We start from the raw sequence: 19,671 nt of genomic DNA, 5'->3' as shown, positions 1-19,671 counted from the left end.
ATAAGAATTTTGGCCATTTAAATCCAATTCATATTCCAACAACTTAAAAGTGGTCAGACATTTCATGAATGCATAGTTCCCTTGGTGACAATAAATATTGCTATAAAACTCAGCTGTAAATAGAAACAGCCTTAACAAATTGTTTTTCTTTTAAAGAAAGGAATGAGGTAGTTATTTGGCCATGTGATCTGCTCTTCTACTTTTAAAACAAATATTTCCCCTTCTACCCAATAACTGAACAAAGAGGACATACCTCAGAGGGTGCTTGCTGTGCACTTATATAATAAATAAGAAACAGCCTCATTTTATCTTCTGGAGTTCCTGCTACATAGGGGAATATAAATAAAAAACTTTCATAATTCTTGTTAAGTATTATGGTTAACACAAGTATATAAAAATTTAAGGCACATAAATGTGATAAGATAAAATATGGTTCTTGATTCAACTGACTTAAGATTATAGGCACTTTAACTATAACCATGTACAATACAGATATAGAAACAAGATTAAATGCTGTGGGATTAAAGGAATGGAATATAAGTATCTCCATTCTAGCTTTCAAAATGTCTATAAGAGATTTACCTTTTAGATAAAAACTAGGAAAGAAAGACAGACATAGGTAGGGTAATCATATAATTCTAAAACAGGATACTTCTGAGATGGGAAGGGGATGCCAGTAATTATTATGTAAGGACAACAGATATAAGAATGAGACTGTTCTGGGCAAACAGCTGTATGGTCATTCTAGACGCTGGGTTATGAAACTTCGGTACTTCTCAAAAGCAGGGTCACTATATATATGTCTCTTTGCGAAGGGTATTGTATCACTTAAAAGGTTTGGGAAAAGAATACATTTATATTAAAATAAACACTGTTGTATTATATAAAAAATATTTGCCTGAAATTGTTTAAGACAAACATAAGATTTCAAAGAAATTTCTTGCTTGCAGTGGGTTTGATCTGCTACTCCTATTACCCAGAGCCCAAAACTGTACAGAGAAACTCATTTATTCTCCCCTCTGCTACTGGCTGTACTCTGGTGCAAAATGATAAAGCACTGGTCAGAGGTAACTCAGTTTCACCACCAACAAATAACAATATGCACTTTCACTTCAAAGTGTATCCTAATACTCAAGAACTCGGAATTGTTATACTTTATTATAGAATAAAAACAAGGAAAATTTTTTCAAAACATGACTAATGAGGCATCGATTTTTTTATATGGTTCAGAATCCAGATAACCCTTCTCAAATTATCCTTACTCCCTGAATAAGACAAAGAATGGTAGTAAAGATCAATGATGGGTTTTCCAAAGTTCTGATATTTATAGATAAATACTATATCTGGGACATTTCGAAAATTAGGTTATGAAATTCACAGTCTTAAGTCCTAGGAGAAAGCTGCTATTTTTGTTTAGCAGGTAATTAGCCTGGTTGGTTTCAGGCCAAAGTTCCTACAGCTTTCTGTGGGTCCTAGTTCCATCATTGACTTATAGTTTCAAAACCTTCTGCAGTGCTACTGGGATCTGTCCAACCATCTAATAGCCACTATGGGAACTGGGAAACTGTCTAGCCCTTCAACTCTTAGTCTTTGGAATAATACTGTTTAGGATCCAATTCACGTATATGCAGCTCAGGGGTGAGCCCAGGAATTCATAAACAACTTTATGAGGTTGCTTTCCCGAGCTCCTTCCTCTCTACAATCTCCCTGGTAGCTTCCAATTCCCTTGGCCTTCCCTTTTTGGTGCTCCAGCCTGAAAGCTTTGGCTTTAGTTACCCTGTTCCGTTGTGCATTTCCTGCACCTATGACTAAGCAGTTAGAAGACAAAGGGAAAAAAAGCAATGAGGTTTGTTGCAGGCTCTTGGGACCACCGCTCCTAAAATGGGAGAGAAAGTCTTCCCTCCCTCAGAGTTTTAGGGGCCTGAAGATCCTTGCTATTGTTTTTAACTTCCTCAGCACAGCCTTTCTAATAGTAGGCACTTATTCTGCTTAAAGAAGAGTTCCCATTCTCTTCCTCAAGGAGAAAAACATTTTATAGTTGCGATAGGCTTAATAAAAGCCCTCAAAATTTCTGCTAAGGGTTTTAACAATACTATCATGGTAAGAGCTGGAGAGTATCCTGATGCTTATAATGGTATTAATCACAGAGGAATCAAATGGAAATTATAAAAATGTATCCTTTACAACTGCAAGTACTCTAGAACCTACAACCAGCAGCCTAGATCCTATTGTCACACCTAAGTTTCCACTGGAACTACTCTCAATTTTAAAGTCAGTTTCCTTACTGAGTAATTGGATATCTTAGAGAAAAGTTTTAAGAAGAATTCAGAAAGCTTTTTATCTCCCTGAACAATTTGAGAGTAAGTTGTTGACCTGCTGTCCCATCATTCCCAAATGTCAGACATTCTCCAATTAAGCTCAATATAACAACTATCAAAATTAGGAAATCAGCACTGATATATTACTAACATCTAATCCTCAGATGTCATTTCAAGTTTCACCACTAGTCTCTATAACATCCTTTATGACAAAAGGATCAATTTCAGAATTATGTGGTATGTACAGCTGCCACATAACATACAGTTACCTTCTTCTGAATGAAACAATTCCTCGGTCTTTCCTTGACTTATATGGTCTTGATGTTTTAGGAGATCACAGGCTGGTTTTTTTTGTAGAATATTTCCTCATGATCGGATTCAAGTTATATGCCTTTGGCAGGAATATCACAAGCAAAATACTATATTCTTTGTATTACATCCTACTGGGTGGGGCATTATTTCAGTATGTCTCATTACTAATGATGTTCACTGTGATTACCTAGTAAGGGTTCTATCATACTTCTCCACTGTAAAGTTAGCTTTTCTCTTTGTAAGTATTTGTAGGGAGGCAATTTGAAACTAAATATTCTGTAAAACTTTAATTTATTCATTTACTGTACCTCTAGGGACTGATGGCTTCCTATTTCATTCGGTGAGTTATAAACTGTTACCATTATTTATTTTGATGCTCATGATGTCATGATTTGGCCACTGGGGGCCTCTTCAAGCTGACTTCTGGGTCTCTTTGACATGTCCCATCACTTTCTGAGTACTTTCCTTGCTTTCTGACACAACAAAATGTTCTAGGCTCATTTTGTACTTTCTCTTCCTACCTCAGCCTTGGAATCAACTACTTCTCCAATGAGTCCTAGTAGAGTATGGTATTTATAAGCTAAAATCTTTACCACTGGAATACTGTTGCTCCAGCCCGGCTTAGTTGGCTAGACTAGGAATACATATATCTATATTTATTTCTCTGACAAATACATAGTGAAAACACAGGTCTACAATGGCACCTCCAATTCCAATCCAACATTACAGGGCTCATTAGAGTTTTCTCCCTTTCCATATTTATAACTTCCTTCTCTGAGAAGAGGAAACCTGGTTGCCTCTGTATACACTTATTTAACCAGTCTGTGGTATGTAACAAATATCCTAACTCTGCAGCCATCCCCTGACTGCATAGATGCCTTCTCACTCCATTTGGGCTCTGATTCCCTACAACGGACTCACTCACATGCCTGGCCACACTTCTCACCCCACTTGGACTGATGGTGGGTTGCTCCTGTGTACAGTCACCTTCCTCAATCTGTTAGGGCTTTTATATACCATGTTTTCACATACGTATGTGAAAGCATTTCACTGGGACTTCGACACTTCATGGTAGATCACCAGTCTTCCCTCTACCCCACATGTGGTTGTCCTTCTCATCCTGCTCAGGTTTCAAAATCTTGTTCTGGGCTAAAGTGGCACCAGACTTCCACTTTGCATGAATGCCTATCTTGCTCTGCCATACTTAATGTCTTTACAAATAAACTGAGAAAGTAAGGGGAAAAAAATGAGGAAGGTTCTGATTATTTTTCTATTAACAAATTTATTTGCTTCAGCTTTACTCAAAACTTATTGTAAATAACGAGGAATAGCTCTGAAGTGCCGGCTGGATTATATATTTCACATTTTTTCATTACAAAGTGTAAATACCTTTAGGAGTTCAAGCCCCGCATTGGGGGTAGAGATCACAAGTGTAAACACCTTCAAAATGCTAGGTTCTCACTACAAATCTAGCTTCTTATACATTTTCTTATAGCTTCTTAGAAGTTTTTAGGAGTAGAATCTCTAATTACAAACAATTTGGAATTTATTATTTTTCAACTTGGAATAAAGTCTAAAACTCACACCAAACTCTAACTCAAAAACCATCACCATTCAGCTAAATAACTTGTATGCAAAATATAAACTGAACAGTTTATATACTTTTTTATTCATTTTGGAAAAGCACTGAGATTTGAATTGAAAGCTATTCTGAAATGATCACATCTCTAAAGTTTAGATAATTTTAGAGGCTAAAACCTATGCGCATCCCATGATCATTATAATTGAAAGCAATAATTACAATACATTTTCTAAGCACAAAGAATCAAATCTTGTTTTAAGAAAATCTAACATACAAATACTTAGTTAAATGTAAATATAAAGGGATTGATTAAGAAGTTTCTTTAAAAACAAGTTCCCTAAATATTTAAAACTGAATTCAGTTTTAGATTTATCTTTTTAGGAAACTCTTTAGGGTTAAACCAAAGTAATTAGAAAGGTATCACTTAAAGACACCTGCTTTGAATGTTATACCTTCGAATCTTCCTAAAATCAGCAGAAACTGAACTTCAGATATATCTCTTTAAATAAATGAATATAACGAGTTCTTAAATACCATGAGAGAAAAGTTCAATGAAATAAAATGCAAATCATTTTTCTACTTTAGGAACTGCTTTGCTACAAACTTCTCAACAGAAAATAACTCATTTAGTTATCTCATCATTAGCATGGGTTGTTGGAAAAAAAATAATTCTATTCAGATTTTACTTAAATTGAAAATGCTGGATTCATCAGTTGTGAATCTAAACAGTAACCTCAAATTTATGGTACATACCATCAGGGTCTGATATTATATCTAGAAGAGATTTATCCAGAGTCGTTTTGCTCATTATTTTCTCTTCATATTCAAAATATACATCTAGTTTTCTTGCCTGTTTCAAAATAAATATTAGATTAGGCTACATCGAGTAATAAAAACAAACTATGGGCCTCTCAGCTTATAAGTTTCTATTTTCTATGATCAATTTTTAAAAACAAGTGTTCATTTCCTAATAGAATTTATTTTCAAGTTTCTTACTTTTGATCATACACTTAATGTAAAAAACAATAATTATTTTATCATATCTGACTTATAAATTCAGAATTAACTGCATGTTATTTAAATATATATGTATATATATTTTAGCAAAGGTAAAAATCACACCAATCTCAATTACTATATTGATTAGTAACTAGCATATAAATCATATTGTATTCCATGCAAATTAATGTCAGGTGGTCATGTTATGTTCACTTTTTTAGTGAGCAAATCCACACATTCTCACCTTAACTGGACAGAAAATTACCCTAAATAATTTATTTTCAGTGGTTTTTAAATAAAACTAATTTTCTTCATTAATTTTCCTACTTAATACTTTGAAGTTTTAGGTAATGGAAACGTAGTCAAACTCAGCTTTTCTGTATGATACCTCTTCTAACTTAAAATTTATTAAAATTATCCAAAAGAAGTTAAAATGTTAGGATCCTCCAAAGTAAATAAAAATTATCATTATCAAGTATCTGCTAAATTATGCTTCAATAATACAAGAGAGAAAAGTATGATTTCTATTGAAAGTGTTAACAACAATCTAAGTGCGAGTAGAAATCATTCATGAAATAAATTAGAATACTCAGAGATACCAATGCAGAACCAAAATACAAACACAGAACATAAATATATTAAGCTAAAATGACAGAATGAAATAAGGTTAACCAACTGTAGAGAAGGAAGTAATGTATTTTGACTCTAAGTTTTTTGGGGACATGAACAGAGTTCATTTCAGTGAAAGGGATCACACCATAGCATAATCAGAGTGGAGAAGTCTGAATGGTAGACTAAGGAGTGAGTTCATATATAAGGTAACAGAAAAATCAGTCAGAGTCCTTCAACCCCACTCCCCTGCAGTGGCACACAAGGCCAGAGTTTTAAATAGATGAAATACTCAGTTTAAAAATCAAAACAACATGACAAGGTATACTTTGAGACCTGTCCTCACCCAACTTCTCTTCCACACCTACGCCTATGGATATTTACTTCAATTATTCTTCTATAGTTGTCCAGTTTCTCTGTGCAAAATATAAGAAAATACGTTCTATATCCTAATATTCCTCTGCTTTCTGACACAAAGGGAATATATTATACTCTTCTGTTCCTTGCTTTAACTCAACAATATATTCTACATGCGTACACAGAGAATCCCCTTGTCAGTCAACTCCTGATAGGAGTATAATAAACTGTACGAGAGTTTTCCTTCTTATAAACCTTTTGGCCCTTCACAGTGTTCAGACAGGAACTACTTTAGCTACTGTATAAAGCTACTTTCAGTATCAAAACAGATTAAGAGGTGAAGTCCTAGGAATGGAAAAATGTAATATTAAAAATGGACACAAGAAATGGAAAAGAGATCCTAGGAAAGAGACCATGACAGTGGCTGTGGGAATGGAAAGAAACAGATATTTAATAATTAACATGTGAATGGATATGGGAAGCAAAGTAGTGAAAAAAAGTCAAAGATAACTCCAGGGGAACTAGGATGATGGCAGTAGGAACTATGTTAATGTGAACTGAATATTAGACTGGGAAAGGCTTATTCTCTGTAGAGTGAAGCCAGGAAAGAAGAGGGGGGAAGATGATAAAATAAGGTATTAAATAAGCTGACTTTCAGGCCCTTACAATCTGCTCTAGTCAACCTTTTCTGTTTCACCACTATTCACTGTATTTAGTTCCCTCTAGTCAAATCAAATACCTCACTTTTCATTAAACATCGTGTATGCTTTTAGTCCTCTAAGCATAGGCTTGGGTTCTTCTCTTAGCTTTTTAAGAATATATTTCTCCTCCATCACCTGTACAGTGAACTTTATTCATTCTTTAAGGACCAGCTTCTTTGCAACTCTTTTCAATCTCTACTCCTTCCCCTTCCTGCCCCTCCCTCAATCTCCTTCTTGGCTAGAAGAATTTATTACTCCTTTAAATGTGTACCATCAGGATTTTACACACCTCTCCATAGTATGATCACACTTTATCACTCTCCTTTGCTTACATACCACCCTTCTAAAAACTGTTTCACCCTAGAAGTCCAATATAACACCTGGCTCATAACAAGTATTTGACAAAGTATTTGTTGAATTTCTCAACTAAGAGCAGGACACACACTGAACAAGTAGTCATCTTTAGAAATCATGAAATCAGATAACTGAACTTCTAGAACTGAAAAATGTAAAGAATTGTCTTTGGTGATTTAATATATAAAATTAAGTATGCTGAATGCCATAATGGACTCTAATGTCTGTACCTACAAATCAGTGAAGAAAATTGGTTCATTTGTTTTGCTTTCTTCTTGATATATCAACTTACTTACAGTTAAAGTTCTAATAAGCAATGGAAACAGAATCCAAAATAAGTTAGTTTGATTGATAATGGGTAGGGAGTTTCTTTTGGAGGTGATGGAAATGTTCTGAAATACATTTTGGCTATGGTTGCACAACTCTGTGAATATACTAAAAACCAATGAATCATACACTTTAAATGCGTGAACTGTATGGTATGTGAATTATACCTCGGTAAAGCAGTTAAAGAAAAGTAACTTAGCATTTTAATATACTGATTCCCATGAAGGAGGGAAAGGAATGAAGTCGAGATTTCCTAACTGGCATATGAGAACTAGTATATGTTCAGGATCTATTTGTGCAAGGCACTTTAATTGCAGCTATGGCTTTCAAATGTTTTTAAACAGAGAACCTCAGGACCCTCTCTCTCAAACTAAATCTTCTGCAGAACCCTAAACATAAAACAGATACAAATGACCCATCGAATGTCCCTACAGTGATCTAGGGTACCAGAGAACAGTGTTTAAAACTACTAATTTAGATAATCTCATTTAATTCTCCAAGTAACACTATGATCTAGGAATTATTAGTCCCATTTTAAAGATGAAGAAACAGACACACAGAAACATATATTTATTCAAGGTTACCAGAGTAGAAGTAGTAGAGAGTTGAGATTCAAATCCAGGTCAGACTCCAATGTACACCACAGATAAAGAGTAGGGAAAATTACATTTTCCTCAAGTACAATTTATTGCTTCTTTTGTATATGCTTTATGAAAGAAAGTATATTTGTCAATTAGTACACGTTTGGGTTTTTTTTGGTAATACACATAACTTATGTATATGTGGTAAAAGGTTATTTTGGCCAATATATAATATCTAGAGATCCTTTCTCAGTTTCTTGAAGTAAAGGAAAATACCAAGAAACAATTTCTGTAATGCCAAAGATTAATTATTCTTATACAATGTGAGTTCAAAGGAGAATACAATTTGGATAACAATAGTTACATGGAAAACAGACAAATTAAAAATATAAAACAAAATAACAAGGTCAAGATAATAAACAGATTTTTGGTAACTTCAATAAATATCAAGAATAGTAAGAAGGGAATATTATAGAAAATCAAAGGACTATGCATGGAATACAAATTACATCTAGTGAATATGAACTCTGAAAGCCATGAATTTCTCAATAATCCCTTTAAAAGGGGCTAAGTGAAGATTCTGATTTTTAAAAAATTCTAGTGTTTTTCTCCCAATTTCAGAGTAACCAGTGGAAAATAAGCCTGATGTTTTTCACTTTCCAGTACACTACCTCAACATTTGTATTAAATTAACGTAACACACACACACACACACACACACACACACACACCCCCACCCCTTTCTGACTGGTGACAACCTATTTTGAAATAGAACAAAAGGGGGCACTCTTAAAAACTAGCTTGCCCCTTCACTCACAATAATGGAGAACTCTTAAGAGTCATCTGGGATGTACAAGTCGTATTCATATTTTGTCTTTTGAAAATCCATTACCAAGGGACATTTGTCAGATGACCTGTACAGGGCATGAAATGAATTCCTTTTTCCTTTCTGTAACTGTGAGGGATTTTTTCCTTCTCTTAACCATTCTTTTCATTCTAGCTACAAACACCACCATTCTGGTGCTCCCTGCTCACTGCTAGCTACAATTCTCATTCCTCACCCCAGTCTATGACTGGCTGATGACAAAGTCTAGAGTGGTATTTCTTGGCGTTCCCTCTTTTCCAAACCCCAAATCTATCCCCTAGCACAAGTCAGCAGTGAAAGTAAAGGTAAGAAAGAATTAAGAGTTGGGGCACTTGGGTGGCTCAGTAACTTAAGTGTCTCACTCTTGACCTCAGCTCAGGTCTTGATCTCTGGGTCATTAGTTCAAGCCCCATGTTGGGCTCCATGCCCAACTTAAAAAAAGAAAAAGAAGAAGAAAGGAAGGATTAGAGTTATACTTCCTTTTACTATTAAGAATCTCAATAGTCCTCTCCTCCTACTTCTCACAGGAGAGAGAGGGGATGATAAACCCTTCTCACTTGAAAGACAATACTAGGAATATTCCGAATAATGAATTAAATGGGGTTTGAAAGAACAGGGATCAATGCATCACATTTTATCTATAGCAAAGTATAGTCTAAGCTAAGATGAACTTAGAACTCTAATTTTTAGAATATAACCTATACCTAAGTTGAAGATCATTTATAACCTAGCTCTTTCTGTTCTTTCTTTCTTCTTCACATGTTTAATCCCTATCATCTTTCAGTGCTGTATTCGGATATCCAACCTCCCGGGTGGGTAGCACTTGTATGCGGTATTATAAAAGACTGCAGTTGGTCTGTCACTAGAATGTGAACTCCTCGTGACTACTTACTTATTATTATATGCCCTGTCCCCTGCAAGGTAATGAATTCTCCAAATCTCAACTGCTTTTTATGATACAACAAAACAGCATGTTAATATATTTTCCGCTACTTAGGTGTACATTTTGTTGCATTTCATACTGGTGGGTTTGAATTGGTTTGCCATCATAAAAAATTATGTGGTGCAAAACCCAGATAATACATAAAATTATCTTTGAAGGTGTTCTATAACACAGGTGGATGAATATATTTACTCTGGAGTACTTGTTCACATGACAGAGTGACTCAGAAACTTCAATAAAATTCATTTATGCAGTGATGGACACCGATTGCGCTGTCAGGATAAGGAACCTGGTTAGGATCTTCAATTTTTACAACAGGCTATCAATCTTACCACTTGATTATCTCATTTCCAAATAGATGCATTTTTCTTTCAAACAAGAACACTGAATTTCTAGCATTTCAGGCCCAAATCAGAATATGCAACTTCAACTTCTCTGCGATCAAATCCCTACCAAAAGCCCAACTGAAAAAAAGTAGTAACATATTATTTAAAGAATATGCAATCTTTCCACTCTAGATACTAAAATGTTATAAACTTAGACCTTACTACACTGGAAATTCATAAAACTGCTCTCACTGAGTTATATATATATTTTTAATAATTTAAAATATTTTATTTATTTTACAGAGGGAGAGAATGCACGAGCAGGTGTGAGCAGCGGGGAAGGGCAGAGAGAGAAGAGAGAGAGAACCTCAAGCAAATTCCCTGCTGAGCGCGGAGCCTGATGTGGGGCTGGATCCCCCGAGATCATGACCTGAGTGGAAATCAAGAGTCGGACACCCAACTGACTGAGCCAACCAGGCGCCCCTGAATTATATCTTATTATACCCTTGACTTTCATTAAAGTTGCTACATTGAATTAATTTTATATTAAAATATAAATGTAAAATATTATTTTATATTAAAATTACACAAGAATTCAAATTATATTAAAATTAATTATACAAGAGTGTAACTGATATTAATATACTATATCATTACATCACTCTATTCTAGATAATGCCCAATATGAGCAATGTATTTTGTATCATGATGCTAAGGAACACTTAGCTTAGAATAAAAAAATATACTTAAATAAATAAATATACTGAAATAAATAAATAAATAAAATTTAAGGGATGCCTGGCTGGCTCAGTCAGTGTAGTATGCAAATCTTGATCTCCGGGTCATGAGTTGAAGCCCCACAGTGGGAGTAGAGCTTACTTCAAATAAATAAATAAAAATTTTAAAAAAAGAATAAAAAACAAATTCTCCTTTCTGATAAGAAGGATTTTTTAACCTAATCACCTTTTTTTTAAAAATCTTGGTTGCCTGAAAATACAAAGCCAAACTTGAGAATTATCATTAAAACTCTATGTCACCAATTCTGTTTTTATTTCATTATTTTTGTTCTATGTGCTACTTGTGAAATCTACCTTAAATCTGTTTTAGAATACAGAAACAATTTTAATCTGTAAATTATACTATATATTGACTCCTAAAAATAAACTGACTAAAGTGATCTATGTAATAAAAAATTAAAATGTACATGAAGCGATCTTTATAGATGAAAAGTATTAAAAATACAAATATTAGCAATCTTATTATAATACCAAAAACTGCTTTATTTATAATATTTCTGGAAAAAATAGAGATTTATTTGCACTTGTAAACTATATTAAGCCTTACTTTACTATGACTCTCAGAAGCATTTAGTTTTAAATTATAACAACAATGTATTTAATTCTTAAAAGATAAAACCAGGAAAAGAAGAGTAAATTAAATTTGAAGTAAACACAAGAAAAGAAATAATAAAAATCAGAGCAGAAATCAGTGAAATTAAAAATAAGAAATCAACAGAGAAAATCACTGGAACCAAAAGCGACTCTGAAAAGATCAATAAAATTGATAAATACCTAGCCAGGTTAACTAAGAAAAAAGGAGAGAAAACACAAATGGAAAATATCAGAAATGAAAAAGAGGCCATTACTACTGATCCTATGACATCAAAAGGATGATGAAGGAGTATTCTGAACAACTCTATGCCCAAACTTGAGAGCCTAGATGAAACGAGCCACTATCTTGCAAGACACAATTCATGAAAACTCACTGAAAGAGAAATAGATAATCTGAATACGTCTACATCTATTAAAGAAATTGATCAATAATGAATAACCTTCCACAACAGAAAGCATAAGGTCTAGGTGTGCTCACTAGAGAATTCTGTCAAACATTTAAAACAGAAATTGTAACAATTCTCTGCAATCTCTTTCAGAAAATAGAATGCAAATAATGAGAAACTAGATGCTTTCCAGCTAAGATCTGGAACAAGGCAAGGATACCCCCTCTCGCACTCCTATTTAACACCATATGGGAAGCCCTAACTAATGCAATAAACAAGAGAAGGAAATCAGAGGTACACAGATTGGGAATAAAAAAAAAACAAAAACCTCTTCATTTACAGAGGACACAATTGTTAATGTAGAAAATTTCAAAAAACAACGAAAAATTTCCGGAACTAATAAGCGACTGTAGCACAGGTGCAGGATACAAGGTTAATATACAAAAGTCAATGGCTACAGTAGGAAAAAGGCCAGGATGTCCCCTCTTGCACTCTAACAACATCATAACAGAGGTCCTAGCTAATGCAATTAGAAAAGAAAAGGAAATAAAAGGAATAAAGACTGGGAAGGAAGAAATAAAACTGTCTTTGTTCACAGATGACATGCTTGTCTATATAGAAAATCCCAAAGAAACAACAACAAAAACTTCAGGAGCTAGTGATTATAGCAAGGCTGCAGGATAAAAGGCTAACATATAAAGGCCAACTGCTTTCTGATATATTAGCAATGAACACTTTAAATCTGAAATTAAATCAAAAATATTTTCATTAGTACTCAAAAAATAAGTATATGAAATAGTTATAAATCTAATAAAATACATACAAGCTTTGTATGAGGAAAGCTACAAAACTCTTATTAAAGAAATCAAAGAAAAACCAAGTAAATGGAGAGATATTCCATGTTCTTCCCAATTTGATCTATAGATTCGATACAGTCTCAATCAAACTCCCAGCAAGTTATTTTGTAGATATCAACGAACTGATTCTAAGGTTTATACGGAGACATGGGAGACCCAGAATAATCAAAACAATCTGAAAGGAGAAGAAAAAAGATAGAGGACTTTATGACTTAAAATACAGCTACAATACCTAACCATTTGTTACTAGACAAAAAGTAAGACAAATATATCAATGGAACAGAAAAGAGATATGCAGAAGTAGACCCACACAAATACAGTCAACCTATCTTTCACAGAAAAGCAAAAGCAATTCAACGGAGAAAAGACATTCTTTTCAACAAATAGTGCTGCAACAACTGGATACCTACATGCAAAAGAAAAAAAATGAATCTAGACACTGACCCTACTTTCACAAAAATTAACTAAAAATGGATCACAGACCTAAAGGGAAATTCAAAACTATAAAACTCCTAGAAGATAACATTAGGAGAAAATTCAGATGACTTTAGGTACAGCAAAGACTTTTTAGATACAACATCAAAGGCATGATCCACGAAAGGAAAAAATCAATAAGCTGGACTTAATTAAAATTAAAAGCTTCTGTTCTGTGAAAGATACTGTCAAGAGAATGAGAAGACAAGCCATAGACATGGAGAAAATATCTGCAAAAGATATATCCATGAGAGGACATTTTTCTCCAAAATATAGAGAACGCTTAAAACTCAACATTAAGAAAATAAACAACCCAGTTAAAAAAATGGGGCGAAGATGGGAACAGACATCTCACCAAAGAAGATCCAGATGGCAAGTAAGCATATGAAAAGATGATCTACATCACATGTCATTAGGGAACTGCAAATGAAAACAATGTGATACTACTACACATGTATTAGAATCATTGAAATTCAACACTGATGACACCAAACGCTGGTAAGGATGTGAAGCAACAAGAACTCTCATTAATTGGTGGTGGGGATGCAAAATAGCACAGCCACTGTGGAAGGCAGTTTGGCAGCGGGCAGTCTCATTACAAATCTAAACATACTCTTATCATATGAGCCAGCAACCAACTTCTTGGTATTTACCCAAAGGAGCTAAAAACATAACCACCCAAAAACCTTCTCATGGGCATTTATAGCATCTTTATTTACAACATACATGGATATATATGTATATATACCCATGAAATCATGAACACGATCCAGATAGTGAACATACCATTCATTACCCAGGAAAGTTTCCTTGTCGTAATGCCTCCCTTTTGGCCCCCTAACACTCTTCTCCAGGTTACTAGGCAAGCACTGATATGCATTTTGTCACTATAGATTAGCTTGCATTTTTATGAATTTTATGTAAATGCAATCACAGATTATGTACTCTTCTTTAATGTGGCTTCTTTCACTCAGTGTATTTGAAATTCATCCATATTGTTGTACGTGTCAATAGTACCTTCCTTTTTATTGCTGAATATATTCCATCTTATGGATATACTATAATTTATTTATCCAATTCAGCTGTCGGTAGACATTTAGTTGTTTCCAGTTTTTGGTTATTACAATGAAGTTGCTGTAAATATTTGTGTACAATAAACATAGGCTTTCATTTGTCTTCGGTAAATACTGAGGAATGGAATGACTGGACCAATGACAGGTTTCTGTTTAACATTTTAAGAAATCAAGAAACTATTTTCCAAAGTGGATATACCATTTTATATTTCTACCAGCAGTTTATCAAAGTTCTAGTTCCTCTGTATCTTTGCCAAAGGTTGGCATGATTGATTTTTTTAATTTTAGACATTTTTAATATAGTGATGTCTCATTGTGGTTTCTGCTTCCATTTTTCTAATGATTATTGAGATTGAACGTACTTGTCATCTATATATCTTTTTCAGATAAGTCTATTTAATTCTTTTGCCCATATTTTAATTAGGTTATTTATTTTCTTACTATTGAATGTTCTGAGAAGTCTTTATTTCTTTGAATTTAACCTTTATAATTGGGTCTCAATGACAATGCTTCATCTTCACAAAAGCAGATGGCAGAGAAGTGAGAACAAAGAGAACAAAGAGAAAGGTAATTTCACACTTTTTTGGAGATATGGAAATAGTCTCCCAAAATTCACAGTGAGTGAGAAGAAGTTAAAGGATATTCCACTCATTCAAGAGCTACCTTTGGTCATAATTGAAGAAAACTTCAAGTACTGAGTGACTAATCTTATTTGGATAAGAAGAGATAAAAGACAATGATAGCTTGTCCGCTGGGGACTTTCTATTACAGAATATATTGTCCCCCTGCCTTGAAAAGACATGAAGGTCATATGAACATTCGCTTGGTATGTATACTGAGATCATTTAAAATACAGCCAGAGAGGGGCGCCCGGGTGGCTCAGATGGTTAGGTGTCGGCCTTCAGCTCAGGTCATGATCTCTGGGTCCTGGGATCTAGCCCCCCATGGGGCTCCTGGCTCAGTGGGGAGGCTGCTTCTCCCTCTCCCTCTGCCTCTCTCCCCTGCTCATGCTCTGTCTCTGTTGCAAATGAATTAAAAAAAAAAATACAACCAGAGAAATGTTCTGATTTCTAGTACAGTAAAATTTCTTTCCTACTGTGATAGGGTACTGGTGATCAGTTCATCAAAGTCAGTTAATGTAAAGAATGACCAAAAAACCCCACAAACCTGTGTTGTGTGTATGTGTGTGTGTACTGCCTTTTAACTTAAGACCTAAAATACACAATTGTCTGTCAATCTTGATGTAGGTCTGATACCTTTTCTTTGAGTACAGACGTGTCACTAAATTTTTTTTTTCTTTCTTGCATAAAGCACACCTATAAGGGATCACCTATGATTTCTAGTTTCACATTCTTTGAAGTGGAACCAAAAAATGTATAGACATTTGCAAAGCAATATTAGTATTTTTCAAGATTTTCCAATTTTTGCAGTTAAATATTTTTCTTTTTTTTTACCCAGTACTAATTTAAACAATAGTTAAATCACCATCTTCAGTAAGTCTAAGGTGTATAACCTAGTTTTAAAGAAACAATCCTCTTTTCCTACTCATATAATTGGCTTAAATAGTTTGGAATCAAATATAAATAACTCTAAAATTCAACCTGTGAGGCATCCAAGCTGCCAGCTGTCTGCACGTCATAATGTGGCCAGCAGCCTCTATGTTTTATAGAGGGGATAAAGGGCATCAGTTAATTTGATGTGTTGATTAGTGGAAATCAATTAAGAGAGTGTCTACTTTTAAAGCTATCTTCCCCTAGAAGAGATAAAGAAGTTGAGCCAAAGTAAAATAAGCCCCCTGGAGGAGATGCTAAGGTTAAAAGCTAGCATTGCTACCAAGGACTAAGCCTTGTTCAGCACGTAGACCTAAGGCAGTAGTACACCTGCTTGATCAGGTGATGTCTTTAGATCTGATTCAGTACCTCCTAACTTTCTCCACAAGCAGCAGCAAAACAAAAATAAAGATTCAGCACCAATGAAGCCTCAATCCATAACAGCTTATTAAAAGCTTGTTTTTTGCTGGCTGTATTCGGATGGAGTGTTCAGATATCACAGAACTTCCTTTCAGGTGAGAGCATTAGGGGAAAGAGTACATCATGCCATTTCTATCTCTCATCTACTATGACTTATACGTAGGCGTCTTTTCCTTTTCTTAGGTATCTGCTGAAGAGTACTTAATTCAGTTTGACTATGCAGGTGGGATAACAATCATTGAAATAAATTAAAATCTGTCTATAAATTATTTAAGTAATCCCAGGAGTCATTCCCCAAAAACCAGCAAGTGGTGAAGCCATATTTGTATTAGAAATGAAAGAATTGCTAAAGAAGAGATTTCAAAGGTATGGATTACTCAAAACAAATGAGGACTCAACAATTTACTCTTTAATCTATTAAACTAAAGTTAACCACCCAAGCCACTAAAATCCTTAGAATTTTAATAAACAAAGGTAATAATATTTGCCAAAGTTGTTGCAAATTGATGTGTTTCTAGCTTTCCATCAAAACAATGATTGCCAGATCACTGTTACGACTTCTAAAGAAATTATTTCCTTCTAGTATTCTGCTTTAGAAAATACTCTAAGGAAATATAAAAAGCAGCTATGATCTAAACATCCCAAAAAGAGAAATATGCAAAACTGCAATGAAGATGAATACCAAGGGAAATGTTCTAAGATCTCTGCATAAGAAGTCATAATATTCTTCCTAATACTAAAAAATATTTACCACTTAGGTGAATAGAAGTTTATAAAGAAGTGAAACTCAAATAGTCAATAAACTCTGGTGAAAAGAGCAAGAGATCACGGAGAAAAATACTTAGTTAATATTAACATTATAGCCAGAGGTATGTGGTGTAGAATAGTTTTAGTACAAGTCAACATGCCACTTAAAAGTAAATATTATAAGGTTGGAAATTTAATAATTATGGAAAGCTTTAAGAAGAAATTTTATAACCAGCAGTAATGAGAAATAATGGGAGTAGCAGAATTTATATGCTAATTTTGACAAGGAAGAAGAATAACTTAAAAGAGAGGGTCAACATTACAAGGACTCTTCATAGAAAACATTCCAATTTTTCCACACTAAAAGAATTTCTTTTATAAGAATATTTCTTAGAGTATGCAGTTTATTAAATCCAACTATAATTGATATGTAAACATTTAAGATAAATATGCTCCTTTATCAATGATATTTAAAGATGTTCTGATGTTGACTGGGTTTCTTAGAATGATCCAACGGGGAACAGTGTATCCTATAGAAGGCATCACTTTCCTTCTGCAAGTGAATGTCCTTTATAGCATGGTTTCTTTAAATCAGACCCTGTTTTTTAAAAGGGTGTCTTCCTTGAGTTACAGCAAAATAATCATCCCAAAATGTGTGCCTTTTATATAAAATCACATAACATACTGAATGACAAATTAGTTTGAACTTGTTTTATGAAGAGAGCCAAATTACCAGGTCTTACAACAGAATTATGTGGGTCATGCATGGTAGCACGCTGAAGTCAGACAGATGTTCTCTATTAACACAAAATTATTTTGAAAAACTCAGATAAAATCATTAGTGTAAAATTACAAATAAACATCATAAAGAATTTATAGTAAATTTTGCCTTAAAAAACACCATTTTTCATCTAGACAGCAGTAATAGCTGTCTTTCAATTCCACACTTATTTCCAGAACTCACCCATCACTCATACTTCTCAATTCTCCATTTGAAACATAAGTCAGATCATGTCATTAATCTCCAATGACTTCCATCACACTTAAATTGCTACTTCTCTTGATCCCGTAGTCTATCACTTTTTCCCTCCTCACCATAAGCACTACTAGTCTTCTTTTACATCCTTAAATGCACCAACCTCGCTCCTTGTCTTAAGGCTTTTGCACTTTTTAGTCCCTCTGACTGTAATGGTTGGCTCTGAGATTTTTACTAAGTGACTCCATGTGATTCAGGTCTCAACTCAAACATCACATCAAAGGTGATTTCCCTAACCACTTACTCCTAACCACTTAAAGTAGCCCTCTCAGCTGTTCTCTATCATCTCCTATCACCCTGTTTTTACATCACCTAAATGACTGAAGTTATCCTGTTTTCTAATTTGGGTACTTTGTTTATTGTTACAATATTAGCTCCAAGAGAATAGAGAACTTGTCTAATTTACCGCAGAACTTCCAGGGCCTAGCACAACACAGAGTCATTCAAAAAACATGACTGAATAAGTCAATTACTTTAGCTAGAATTTTCTCAAACCATAAGCTCTAGTCTTTGACCTGGAGTATATTCATATAAATTTCTGGCAGGATAATGTTTGTAAAGTTTTATGAATAGGATGAAACTGAGTGCTTTCCACAGGTACAATAATCAGTTACTTTGGGTTACACAAATCAGGTTTGATGGTATGAGCTGAGCTTGGCATTTTTCTGGTTTCACAGCTATGAGACCTGAGGTCAGAAAGTAAAATCTAAGAATCAATAAACTTTACTAATAAAAAATAAACAAAAAACTAAAGTCAAAGGAAATCCGAAGAACAGCTTAAATCTTAAAGCCCCATAGGACTATTAACAACTGTCATAACTTTTTAGAATTTGTTTTTATTTCTTGTCAATTTATTTGCATGGAGCACCTAGCACCCTGCCCAGCACACAGCAAGTACTCTAAAAATGTTTATTTAATGGATAAGATCCTTAGTATATAATTACAATTTAACAGATATAAACTAGAACTTATATTTTGTTTTGAAACAAATTTTTTAAAGCTTTTTATATTAGAATCATTCTTCACCTTGTAAGCAAAGCCTTTCTTTCCTACTGAAGGAAATTCTCAATATAGCTCTTCACTTCACTTGGTTACATACATTATCTCCACAGGAGACAATGACCTCAGATGTTTACAGATCTGAGCAACCTTTTCCCATTTTACAAAGATGCTACATATGGAAGGGAAAATATCATCAGCAGAGTCATCTATAAACAGCACAATTATTCTATTTCTATTCCTGTAGGTACATGAAGATAGCAAATTTCAACACTGAGATGTGGAACAAAAGAAATTATGCATGTTTAAATTCCATGCTGCACAATGTCCATTATCTATCTGTAATAGTTCCTTCCTATTCTCTATGACTTTTTAGATCGTTAAAAAAAATGTTTAAGTCTCCTTTCCATAAATTCAAGGTGTTATCAACATCCTTGACAGGCAAACAAGCATATTTAGCTTTT

At 34.1% G+C, this 19,671-nt stretch overlaps 1 protein-coding gene across 1 annotated transcript in view; it reads right to left on the bottom strand.

The window, feature by feature from the left end:
• The window catches only part of SCFD1 (sec1 family domain containing 1), a 98,382-nt gene that overhangs the window by 30,311 nt on the left and 48,400 nt on the right, over positions 1-19,671 (bottom strand). Inside the window, exons 15-16 of the mRNA XM_045802627.2 lie at positions 4,966-5,062; positions 254-324 (exon numbers count right to left, since the gene is read on the bottom strand). Coding sequence (XP_045658583.1) covers positions 254-324; positions 4,966-5,062 — 168 coding nt within the window. The remainder of the gene's footprint in view (positions 1-253; positions 325-4,965; positions 5,063-19,671) is intronic.

Source organism: Ursus americanus, chromosome 35 (genome assembly GCF_024610735.1).
Source record: "Ursus americanus isolate L20-20 chromosome 35, mUrsAme1.1.p, whole genome shotgun sequence".
Classification (NCBI taxonomy): domain Eukaryota; kingdom Metazoa; phylum Chordata; class Mammalia; order Carnivora; family Ursidae; genus Ursus; species Ursus americanus.
Note: the sequence above shows the minus strand (reverse complement) of the source record. Positions and strands in the feature narration are given on the sequence as shown.